Raw genomic sequence first — 12,980 nt, 5'->3', positions numbered from 1 at the left:
TCAAGTCACCGCACTGCAGCCTGGGCGACACAGCAAGACTTCGTTTGAAAAAAAAAAAAACAAAAAGTAACTTGGAGAAATAAATCAAGGTCCAATGTCACACATTTCTTAGTTACTCTGAATCTTATTTTTTCAGTAGATGCACCAGGCTAGGCAAGGAAAGCAGCACAAGGAAGAATTATGTAAATATCTGGCTTTATAATACACAGTGAGATACCCCAAAAGACATTAAGATATTTCACAAAATTCTCAAAAAAATAATCATCTTTCAGATTTACAAAGGCAGGCTGGGCATGGTGGTTCACACCTGTAATCCCAGCACTTTGGGAGGCCGAGGCGGGCGGATCACCTGAGGTTAGGAGTTCAAGACCAGCCTGACCAACATGGAGAAACCCTGTCTCTACTAAAAATACAAAATTAGCTGGACATGGTGGTGCATGCCTGTAATCCCAGCTACTCAGGAGGCTGAGGCAGGAGAATCGCTTGAACCCAGGAGGCAGAGGTTGCAATGAGCCAAGATTGTGCCATTGGACTCCAGCCTGGGCAACAAGAGTGAAACTTCATCTAAAAAAAAAAAGAACCTGGCATTTTCACTCAGCATATGCCCTTAAGATCCATCCATGTTGCCACATGTATCAATAGTTCATTCTTTTTTTTTGCTGAGTAGTATTCCATGGCAAGAATGTACCACAGTTTAATCATTCACCCACTGAAGCATATCTGGGTTGCTTCCAGTTTGGGTTATAATGCTGTCTTGTGAATATGTTCCTGCATGAAAATAAGTCTTTATTTCTCTAATATAAATGCCCAAGAGTGTAAGTGCTGGGTTGTATAAGTCTATTTTTAGTTTTGAAAGAAACTGATAAATTATTTTCCAGAATGGCAGTAACATTTTACATTCCCACCAGCATTTATGGGTGATCCAGCTTCTCTGTATCCTCTCCGGGATATGGTATTATCACTATTATTCACCTTTGCCATTTTGGTTAAGTATGTAGTGATATTTCATTGTGGTTTTAATTTGTATTTTTCTAATGGCTACTGATGTTGAACATCTTTTCATGTCTTTATTTGCCATATGTGTATCTTCTTCAGTGAAACGTCTGTGTATGTCTTTTGCCAATTTTCTAATTCAATTGTTTTTGTTATGTTCAGTTTTGAGAGTTTATATATTTTAAATACTAGTATAGATATGTGGTACTTGTTCAACTATGGATGTCCAGTTGATCTAATACCATTTATATAAAAAAAAAACAAAAAACAAAAAAAAACTATCCTTCCTCCAATGAAATGCTTTTGCAGCTTTGTCAATAATCAGTTTGCTGACCAGGTGTGATGGCTCACACCTGTAATCCCAGTTGAGGCTGAGGCAGAGGTTGCAGTGAGCGGAGATCGTGCCACTGCGCTCCAGCTTGGGCAATAGAGCGAGACTCTGTCTCAAAAAAAAAAAAATCAGTACTCATATGGGACTATTTCTGGATGCCCTGTTGTATTCCATTGATCTACGTGTCAATACCTCTGCCTATTTTTTTTTTAAGACAGGGTCTCGCTTTGACACCCAGACTACGGTGCAGTGGAGTGATCTCAGCTCACTGCAACCTCTACCCACTGGGCTCAAGTGATCCTCTCACCTCAGCCTCCTGAGGAGCTGGGACCACAGGTAATACACCACCACACCTGGCTATATATATTTTTTGTATTTTTAGTAGAGATGGGGTCTCTCCATGTTGCCCAGGCTGGTCTCGAATTCCAGAGCTCAAGGGATCCACTCACCTTGGCCTCCCAAAGTGCTGGGATTACAAGCATGAGCGGCCATGCCTGGCCTACAATCTTAATTACTGTAGCTACCTAGTAAGTCTTACAATCAGGTTCAGCAATTGCTTTCAACTTATTCTTCCTTTTCAGAAATCATTTTAGCTAGTTTAATTCCTTTGTCTTTCCATATAAACATTAGAATCATCTTGTCTATATTTACAAAGAATCTTGCTGGGATTTGTTTTTGTTTTTTTTTTTTTTTTTTTTGAGACGGAGTCTTGCTCTGTGCCCCAGGCTAGAGTGCAGTGGCGCGATCTCGGCTCACTGCAAGCTCCGCCTCCCGGGTTCACGCCATTCTCCTGCCTCAGCCTCCCGAGTAGCTGCGACTACAGGCGCCCGCCAACACACCCGGCTAATTTTTTTTTTTGTATTTTTAGTAGAGACGGGGTTTCACTGTGTTAGCCAGGATGGTCTCGATCTCCTGACCTCGTGATCCGCCCGCCTCGGCCTCCCAAAGTGCTGGGATTACAGGCTTGAGCCACCGCGCCCGGCCGAATCTTGCTGGGATTTGGATAGGAATTGCATCACACCTGCGTTATCAATTTGGGGAGAACTGACATCTTTACTATGTTGAGTTTTCTAATCCATGAACATCTGTATCTCTCCATTTATTTAGATCTTTGATTTCATCAGCATTTTGTGACTTTCAGCATACAGATTTTCAACACCTTTTGTTAAATTTTTATTTCATTTTCTTTGGAAGGACTGTAAATGGTCTTGCACTTTTTTCAGTTCCATATATTCATTGTTAGTATATAGAAAGGTAATCAATTTTTATATATTTATCTTGTATCCTGCAACCTTAACAAACTCACTTATTAGTTCCAGGAGTTTTGTAGATTCCTTGTGATTTTTCTACATAGACTGACTATATGCCATCTGCAATTACAGTTTTATTTCTTCCTTACTGATGTCTATGCCTTCTATTTCATTTTCTTGCCTTACTGGTCTGGCTAAAACTTCTATTACTATGTTGAAGAGCAGTATAAAGAGCAGACATTCTAGCCTTCTTCCTGATTTTAGGAGAAAAACATCTTTCACCATTAAGTACAGTTGATCCTTGAACACAAGTTTGAGCTACATGGGTCCACTTATGCACAAATTTTTTTCAACCAAACGCTGATAGAAAACACAGAATTCACATGATGCCAAACCCACGTATATAGAGGGCCAATTTTTTCATATACACAGGTTTTGCAGGGCCTACCTACTGTGGGACTTGATTATGAGTGAATTTTAGTATATGTGGGGGTCCTGGAACCAATCCCCCACATATGGCAAGGAATGACTGTATGTTAGTTGTAGGTTCTTTGTAGATGTTCTTTATCTTGAGGAAGTTCCCCTCTATTCTTAGTTTCCTGATAGTTCTTATCATGAATGAGTATTGAATTTTGTCAAATGCTTTTTCTGCATCCATTGATATAATCAAATGATTTTTCTTCTTTAGCCTGTTTATTTGGTGGATTATATTTATAGATTTTTCAAATATTGAAGAAGTCTTACAACAATGGAATAAACCCTACTCGGCCTTGGCCATGGCATGTAATTCTTTTTATATATTGCTGAATTCCCCTGGCTGATATTTCGTTAAGAATTTTTGTATCCATATTGTCTTAGTCAATTTGGGCTGCTATAACAAAGTACCATAGACTGGGAGGCTTATAAACAACAGAAATTGATTTCTTACAGTTGTGGAGGCTGGGAAGTCTAAGATCAAGGTATTGGCAGAGGCACCTGGTGGGAACCTGCTTCCTGGTTTGCAGATAGCTGTCTTCTCATTGTATCCTCATATAGTGGAGAGTAGAAAGAGCTATCTGGGGTTCCTTTTATAAGGGCACTAATCTCATTCATGAAGGTTCCATGCTCATGACCTAATTACCTCCCAAAGGCCCCATCTCCTAATACCATCACATTGGGGGTTAGGATTTCAACATATGAATTGCAGGGGACAGGAACACTCAATCCATAACATATATTGATGAAGGATACTGGTCTGAAGTGTTGTTTTTATGTACTCCCTTTTCTTTTTAAGAGATGAGATGGCCGGGCGCGGTGGCTCACGCCTGTAATCCCAGCACTTTGGGAGGCCAAGGCGGGTGGATCACGAGGTCAGGAGATCGAGACCATCCTGACTAACATGGTGAAACCCTGTCCCTTACTAAAAATACAAAAAATTAGCCAGGCGTGGTGGTGGGCGCGTGTAGTCCCAGCTACTCGGGAGGCTGAGGCAGGAGAATGGTGTGAACCCGGGAGGTGGAGCTTGCAGTGAGCCGAGATTGTGCCACTGCATTCCAGCCAACAAGACTCCATCTCAAAAAAAAAAAAAAATGAGATCTTATTCTGTTACCCAGGCTGGAGTGCAATGGAGTGGAGTGATCACAGCCCACTGCAGCCTCAAACTCCTGGATACAAGCAATCCTCTGGCCTCAGCCTGCAGAGTAGCTGGGACTACATGTATGCACCATGCTCGGCTATATTAAAAAAAATTTTTTTTTTTTTTTAGTGATGGGGTCTCACTATGTTGCCCAGGCTGGTCTCAAACTCCTGGCCTCAAGCATCTTCCCACTTGGGCCTCCCTAGGTATTGAGATTACAGACGTGAGCCACCATGCCTGGCCCAGGTATCTTTTTTGATATAATGATTTCTTTCCCTTTGAATGTATGCCCAGTAGTAGGATTGCTAGATCGAATGGTAGTTCATTTTTTAGTTCTTTGAGAAATCTCTGCATTATTTTCTATAAAGGCTGTACTAATTTACATTCCTACCAACAGTATATAAGCATCCCCTTTTCTCTGCATCCTTGCCAACATGTTGGTTTTAGACTTGGTTCACTGCATCCTCCACCACCCAGATTCATGCGATTCTCGTGCCTCAGCCCCACTCCCCTTCTCACCACCCTCCCACCCCCTCAAGAAGCTGGGATTACAAGTGTGTGCCACCATGCCCAGCTAATTTATTGTGTTTTTAGTAGAGACGGGTTTCGTCATGTTGGCCAGGCTGGTTTCAAACTCCTGGCCTCGTGTGATCTGCCCGCCTCAGCCTCCCAAAGTGCTAGGATTACAGGCGTGAGCCACTGTACCCAGCTCCCTGTGGTTTTAATATGCATTTCTCTGATAGCTAGTGATGCTGAGTATTTTTTCATATATTTGTGGGCCACTTGTACGTATTCTTTTGTAAAATGTCTGTTCTTGTCCTTTATCTACTTTTTAATGGGGTTATTTGCTTTTTTCTTGTTGAGTTCCTTGTAGATTCTGAATATTACCCCTTTGTCCAATGCATAGTTTGTAAATATTTTTCAAAATTCTGTAGGCTATTTACTCTGTTGTTTCTTTTGCTATGCAAAAATCAAACATGTTTATAACTGTTTATCAAAGCATTTTTATGGTGGCTGTTGTGAAATCCTTGTCAGATAATTCAAACTTCTGTCATCTCTATGTTCATTTTCTTTTCTTGAGGTCTGAATTTGTTATCTTTCTGGTTCTAGGTATGATGAGGAATTTTCCATTGAAAACTGGACATTTTGGGTATTATTTTAAAAGACTCTGGATCTTACTTAAACCTTGTGTATTAGTAGGCCTTTTCTGACCCCACTATGGTGGGTGAAGGGGGACACTGTGTCATTATTTACAGGTGGAAGTGGAAGTCCTGGCTCCCCACTTGACCTTATCTGACACCTCCCCAGTAGGAGCAGGTAGGGGCACCTCATTACAGCCTGGGTAAGTATGGAAGTCTAGGTTCTTCATTTGGCCTTTGCTGGTAGGGGTGGGGGTAGACCATAGTTTTCCTGTGGTATTTGGCTGGAGTACAGAGATTATTATTTAAAAATCTTTGTGTTGTTAGGTTGTTCCTTTCTGGTCCTTTGGCCAGAGAAAGTAGGTTTTGTGGTGGGCTTATAATGGTCTGCAGCTGTTGACATTTATGGGCTGCCAGTTTGCCTTACACCCAGTCTGGTGTAAGGCAAAAAGAAAATTCAGGGAACTCACCACTGCACCACTGTGTCATTCCTTGGGCCCCAAGATTTCTACTTTCTAGAGTGTCTTGTGCTTGTTTTATGGATAATGTCCTGGGCTTTGAGTTGTACTTAGCATGAGGACTAAGGAAAAATACATCTGATCTACTCTATTTTCCCAGAAACAGAGAAATGTTCTTTTGAACACACTAATTTGACTATGGCACTGTGTAGCTTAAAATACTTCAATGTCTCCAACTACCTACAGGTTCAAATCCCAAAACAAAAAATTCACGGGAGAGAGACTGTTAGATACACCTCTATGTTCCCAAAGCCCAGTATGGTTCTTTCTTTTTGTGTGTGAGACAGGGTCTCCTCTGTCACCCAGGCTGGAGTGCAGTGGCACGATCACAACTCACTGCAGCCTCAACCTCCCAGGGTCAAGCAATCTTCCCACCTCAGGCCCACAAGTAGCTGGGACTAGAGGCACATGCCACCATGCCTAGCTATTTTTTTTTTTTTTTTTCTGAAGACGGAGTTTCGCTCTTGTTGCCCAGGCTGGAGTGCAATGGCATGATGTCGGCTCACCGCAACCTCCGCCTCCTGAGTTCAAGCGATTCTCCTGCCTCAGTCTCCCAAGTAGCTAGGATTACAGGCATGCGCCGCCATGCCTGGCTAATTTTGTATTTTTGGTAGAAACGGTTTCTCCATGTTGGTCAGGCTGGTCTCGAACTCCCAACCTCAGGTGATCCGCCCGCCTCAGCCTCCCAAAGTGCTGGGATTACAGGCATGAGCCACTGCACCTGGCCTGTTTTTTTTTTTTTTGAGACGGAGTCTGGCTCTGTCGCCCAGGCTGGAGTGCAGTGGCACAATCTCGGCTCACAGCAAGCTCCACCTCCCGGTTTCATGCCATTCTCCCGAGCAGCTGGGACTACAGGCACCTGCCACTGTGCCCGGCTAATTGTTTTTGTATTTTTTAGTAGAGACGGGGTTTCACCGGGTTAGCCAGGATGGTCTCGATCTCCTGACCTCGTGATCCGCCTGCCTCGGCCTCCCAAAGTGCTGGGATTACAGGCGTGAGCCACTGCGTCCGGCCTTTTTTTTTTTTTTTTTGAGACAGGGTCTCACTCTGTCACCCAGGCTGGAGTACAGTAACACGATCGGGGCTCACTGCAGCCTTGACCTCCCAGACTCAATCAATTCTCCCATCTCAGCCCCCCAAGTAGCTGGGACTACACGTGTACACAACCACGCTTAATTTTTTCAATTTTTAGTAGAGGCGGAGTTTCTCCATGTTGCCCAGGGTGGTGTTGAACTCCTGGACTCAAGTGATCCATCCACCTTGGCCCCACAAAGTACTGGGATTACGGGCATGAGGCACAGCGCCCGGCATTTTTTCTAGTGATGGAGTCTTGCCATGTTGCCCAGGCTGGTCTTGAATTCCTGAGCTTAAGTGATCCGCCTGCCTTGGCCTCCCAAAGTGCTGGGATTACAGGAATGAGCTGCCAAGCCGGGGGCAGCATGGTTTTTTTTTTTTTTTTTTCTGAGACGGAGTCTCGCTCTGTCGCCCAGGCTGGAGTGCAGTGGTGTGATCTCGGCTCACTGCAAGCTCCGTCTCCTGGGTTCATGCCATTCTCCTGCCTCAGCCTCCCAAGTAGCTGGGACTACAGGCGCCTGCCATCACGCCCAGCTAATTTTTTGTACATTTAGTAGAGATGGGGTTTCACCATGTTAGCCAGGATGGTCTCGATCTCCTGACCTCGTGATCCACCCGCCTCAGCCTCCCAAAGTGCTGGGATTACAGGCGTGAGCCACCACGCCCGGCTCAGCATGGTTCTTATAAGTAGTAGTCACTCTAAATGCTTGATAATTGCAGAATTGGGGCTTAAGTTAATGTATTCCCAGTACCAGTATGCATTTTGTGTTGCATTTTCTTAAAGACTACTCCATAGCCAAAGGTACCCAATGTGCCTGCACAGACATATCTGCTCTGTGTCAAGTGCTGAGAGAATTGTCATAGCTAGAACTACACTTACCTTCCACAGGCAGCCGCCGTCGCATGGCCAAGCGTTCCATTTTCCTCTGTGTCTCTGCCAGACTAAAAAGAACTCCATATACATATTGACGAGCTGACCGGAATAAGAGAGCAGCTGGAGGCAGCTCCATGTTACACTCATCCTCAATACATACGGGGATCTTAATTTCACCCTAACAAGAGAATGTTCCAGGGAAAAGGAAAAAATGAGTTACTTCAAGGTTTAGAACTGAGCTGAGAAGAACCAATAATAAACTGTAGCCTCTGTGGCCTACTAAATTTTTTATTTGTATTTAGACAGAGTTTCATATTAAAAAGAAGCTGTAACAAGCTTAGCTGATTGCAGCCAACTTATAAGCTATTATTTCATTTTTAAAGTCTCAACGGCCAGGCGTGGTGGCTCATGCCTGTAATCCCAGCACTTTGAGAGGCTGAGGCGGGTGGATCACCTGAGGTCAGGAGTTCGAGGCCAGGTGAAACCCCGTTTCTACTAAAAATACAAAAGTTAGCCAGGTGTGGTGGCAGGTGCCTGTAGTCCCAGCTACTCGGGAGGCTGAGGCCGGAGAATTGCTTGAACCTGGGAGGCAGAGGAGTGCAGTGAGCGCCACTGCACTCCAGCTTCGGCAACAGAGCGAGACTCTGTCTCAAAAGATAAAACAAAATAAAATAAAATAAAGTCTCAACAATGACTATAGCTAATGAATGGGGAAAGTCCACCTTAGGCATTTTGCTGGAGGATGGATATGTATAAGACCGGAGGAGGGGAACTTCCAGCTTTGCAGAAGTAGAAAAAGAAATAAGGAAAAGGGCATAAAGCCTCTTAGACTGTGTCCATCCCTAGAACCAGACCAACTTGGTGCATTATCTACTTCAAAATCTCACAATTACACTTCTCTTCTAGGGGCCTCATTTACCACACAGTCCCAACTCCTGCTAGTCTGGCCTCACTTAAGGCCTTAGTATGATGAGGGGCCCACCGCATGTGGCCTTCTTTTTCTAACTTCATATACCAGTGATCAGAATGTTCTCTGGTAACTTACAGTCCTAGGAAGTAGGAAGTATAGTGTTAGGAGCAGGGAGGTAGGTGCTGATGTGCTGCCTCACCTTAGTGAGGACGTGGTAGATATATGGGTACATAAGACCCCTCCGGTGTCTGTGTTCAGCAACTCTCAAGACTTCCGGAGCTACTGGAGGTAAGGGTGGAATGGTGATATCCATGTGGTTCCTCGTAGACATAGACAGCAGAGATGGGATGTGGGGCTCACCATCACCTAGGCTCGCTTCTGAAACTCCAGTATCAACAGGCTGTGCCCAGGACCCTCTGTCACGATTGGGATTTCCCCACTCAGGCTGGTGCTGAAATGCTTCTGTGATATGACTAAAAAATGTAGAAAGACAGTGTCAAACAGAAAAGGGAGACTGATAAAGATATTCCTACTTAAGATGCCTGTTCTGGACCCAAGGGGTCTCACAAACCCTTTGGAGGCCAGGCCACTTGGTTAGCACTGGACTGGTACCTTTCCTCTCAATGGCCATTACTGACTTCCTGGCTTCTTTCACCTGACACCAACCAAAGTGATCAAAAGTCATGGGAATCACTCTGGACCCTTTATACCTTGTAAGAGGCCATGTTTAGAGTTTGCTTCTGTTTTAAGAAAATAATCACAATTACAACCTCAAAGCAGCTCTGTTTCCCAGGAATAATCTGCTTAGAGGAATAATCTGCGAACAAATGAGCTAGCCCAAATCCCACTGTTTTAATCCTCAGAACCCTGTCTTAGTTACTAAGCAATAAAATTGCTTACTCAACGATTCCACTATTTCCACTCTACAAATGCTTTTCTTTTTTTGACATTTAATCTACCCTCCTCACAAATTAAGAAATGACAGCCACAATACCCATACCAAGGCTTCATTAACCAGCTACTATGCTGCCTTTTACTTCAGTGGCCTGGGTGTTTGAAAATTACCATCTGCACAGGGCCAAATAAGCATGAAGTGGGCAAGCATAGAAAACGTTTTCTTACTTTGCTTTCCTAAGAGCAAAACACCACGGAGGAAACCCAGGAATTACACTTTTCCACACCCTCCATCCATTTAACAAGCAAAATAATACAGATGCCTCAGAAATTTATTTCCTTAGGTGTCACAGAGATACTTACTCAGAGCTAGCTCCATTTGGCTCATCACCATCAGAGGAAGAGGAGTGGGAAGAGTCTGGTCCCAAAGGAGGTGAGGCTTTAGAAGGCAGGTAATTGGGAAACTGGGATGCAGAAGAGTCATAGGAGACAGCCCAATTGGCAAAGGGGCTGTTCTGCAGCATGGGATCCTCAGAAAAAGCATGGGATTCTCCCAAAGCATGGGAGGAGAAGAGAAGAGATGAGTTGGGTCCCACTGGGAATGGTGGTGGATATTTCACTTTCTGGGGCACTTGATGAGAAAACTAAACGATAAAACAGACAGAAAAGCTATTTAACATTTTATAAGGCTCCAAGATGGCTCCCTCAGAAGTTGTGACACAGTGGATGATGCCAGTAGTGGAGATTGTTGAGATACAAAGTACCTACTGAGAATAATGAGAAATGATTCTAACAGTGATGTATGAACAGAATCCTCCACAGACAGGACAATGAACAGTTGAAGTCTCCTAGAACTATTCTCTGATATTAGCTAATCTATTTTCATAATGCCTAGTGGTTACTGATTTGGATGCTTTTTTTGCATAGTCTTCCAGCCTTAAGTTGAGAAGGTAATGTAGTATATATAGCCTTGACAATCTAATAATACTGAATCACCCTAACTCCTCAGATTATAAAAATCAGGAAGCAACCTGAGTCTAATGCTATCTCAGGCTTCTTAAAGGATGCTTACCATTGGCTTTCCAGCAGAAATGGTGCCCACTTGATTTCGTGGAAGGGGAGGATTTCCAAGCCTATTATTCCGAAAACCTGAAGCCAAGAGAAAGAGCTATACTTCAGTCAATCCTAATAATTTTACCATGTTATATTCTGCTCACCCCATATCACCTGAAAAAGTGTTATTAATAAATAAGTTACAATTTATTGAACAGCTACTATGTGCCATGCTGGGAACCTTACATAAATTATTTCATCTGGTAAGAATCTTATAAAGTAGGTATCATGAGCCACATTTCATATAAATGTGACTTGCCAAGGTTCACTTGCTGGTAATTAGCAGAAGTGGAATTCCAACTCAGGCCAGACCCCAAAGACAGGGATATTTTACATATACCAGGCCAGAATGGGGGTTGGCATCAGAAGAAGCCCAAGCTAAGGAAATGGCATTGCACCCCATCTGTAAATTTGAGAAAGCAGGGCCCTTCTTTTTTTTTTTTTTTTTTTTTTTGAGGTGGAATTTCACTCTTGTTGCCCAGGCTGGAGTGCAATGGCACGATCTTGGCTCACTGCAACCTCCGCCTCCCAGGTTCAAGCGATTCTCCTGCCTCAGCCTCCCGAGTAGCTGGGATTACAGGCGCCTGCCACCATGCCCAGCTAATTTTTTGTATTTTTCATAGAGACGGAGTTTCACCATGTTGGCCAGGCTGGTCATGAACTCCTGACCTCAGGTGATCCGCCTGCCTCGGCTTCCCAAAGTGCTGGGATTACAGGCGTGAGCCACTGCGCCTGGCCAGGGTCCTTCTTATGTTATGTCTCTTATGACACAGAAATCAAAAGGAGAAAGCCTACCAAACAGGGATGAGGAATGACTTGTAGGAGGATACAACACGAATGAGTGATTCAACTCTGGCCCTGGAGTTCCTGAGGGACCAACTCAGTTTCCCCTATGAACAGAGCAGCTTAGGGTCAGATGGAAGCCTTACCTAGAAAGGACGTACCCACTGGCAGCGAAGAGAGTTTGGTTGTGACTGAATAGTACTCAACTGCTTTCTTGAATCGCTCTATTTTATCTTCTGTCCTGGACTGGATGTTGGAACATCAGATTTTCAGAAGAAAAAACAACATGAGAGTGTTTTTTTAATGCAGTTCATAATTTGGGAATCAAAATAATTATCAGAAATCAAATATTTAAAGAAACCTAAGACAACAAATTTTCGCTTTGCAGAAAAGATTAGGCAGGGAGAAAGCATTATGAAAAATCAAATGTGGAATACTTAAAGCTTACTTATATTTTGTGCTATTCTAAAATGATTACATGATCATTACAAAAAAATACAATGGGATAAGGGGGAAAAAATCACATAGTACCACCATCCAAATATATTTTGGTGTCTTTCCAAAATAATTGGTGTCTTTCTTTACAGTATGTTTTAATTTTATTATTTTATTATTACTCCTATTATTATTATTATTATTATTATTATTGAGACAGAGTCTCGCTCTGTCACCCAGGCTATAGTTCAGTGGTGTGATCTTGGCTTACTGCAACCTCCACCTCCCAGGTTCAAGCGATTCTCCTGCCTCACTCTCCCGAGTAGCTGGGATTACAGGTGTGTGCCACCACACCCAGCTAACTTTTGTATTTTTAGTAGAGACGGGGTTTCACTATGATGGCCAGGCTGGTCTCCAACTCCTGACCTCAGGTGATCCATCCGCCTCGGCCTCCCAAAGTGCTAGGATTACAGGTGTAAGCCACGGTGCCCAGCCAATTTTTTTTTTATTTTTGCTCAGGCTGGTTTCAAACTCCTGGCCTCAAACAATCCTCCCGCCTCGGCTTCCCAAAGTGCTGGGATAATAGGCATGAACCACTGTGCCTGGCTTACAGTATTATTTTATATAATTTTGTTGATGTATAGCTGGTCTATTTTAATATATATATTTTTCTGTAGTTGACAGTATGCTTTATGTACAATTTTGTATCCTGCTTTTATTATAATAATCTAAGTAATTTTGAATGGCTGCATATTTTGTCATTATGAATGTGTCATAAATTATGTAACCTCTTCCCTAATAAACAACACTTAGGTAATTTTTCACATTTGGCTTTTATAAGTTATACAGCAAAGAGTATATATTGTCTATATAAATTTTTTCTGGATTTCAGATTATGCTCTTAGGAAAATATCCTAAAAATGAAATTATTGGTTCAAAAGGTATGAACCTTAAAACCAAAGGCACTTAAACATATATAAAACCACAATATGACACCACTACATATCCACCAAAATGGCTAAAGTAAAAGACTATCAATATCAAGCACTGG

At 42.9% G+C, this 12,980-nt stretch overlaps 1 protein-coding gene across 2 annotated transcripts in view; it reads right to left on the bottom strand.

The window, feature by feature from the left end:
* Positions 1 to 12,980, bottom strand: part of FAM120C (family with sequence similarity 120C) — a 106,179-nt gene that overhangs the window by 47,308 nt on the left and 45,891 nt on the right. For both annotated transcript variants that reach the window (XM_030806907.1, XM_030806908.1), the window contains exons 5-9: positions 11,641 to 11,740; positions 10,671 to 10,747; positions 9,962 to 10,242; positions 8,904 to 9,177; positions 7,801 to 7,972 (exon numbers count right to left, since the gene is read on the bottom strand). In XM_030806907.1, coding sequence (XP_030662767.1) covers positions 7,801 to 7,972; positions 8,904 to 9,177; positions 9,962 to 10,242; positions 10,671 to 10,747; positions 11,641 to 11,740 — 904 coding nt within the window. The remainder of the gene's footprint in view (positions 1 to 7,800; positions 7,973 to 8,903; positions 9,178 to 9,961; positions 10,243 to 10,670; positions 10,748 to 11,640; positions 11,741 to 12,980) is intronic.

The sequence above is a fragment of the Nomascus leucogenys genome, chromosome X (assembly GCF_006542625.1).
Source record: "Nomascus leucogenys isolate Asia chromosome X, Asia_NLE_v1, whole genome shotgun sequence".
Lineage (NCBI taxonomy): Eukaryota > Metazoa > Chordata > Mammalia > Primates > Hylobatidae > Nomascus > Nomascus leucogenys.
This window is presented reverse-complemented; position numbering and strand designations above follow the sequence as displayed.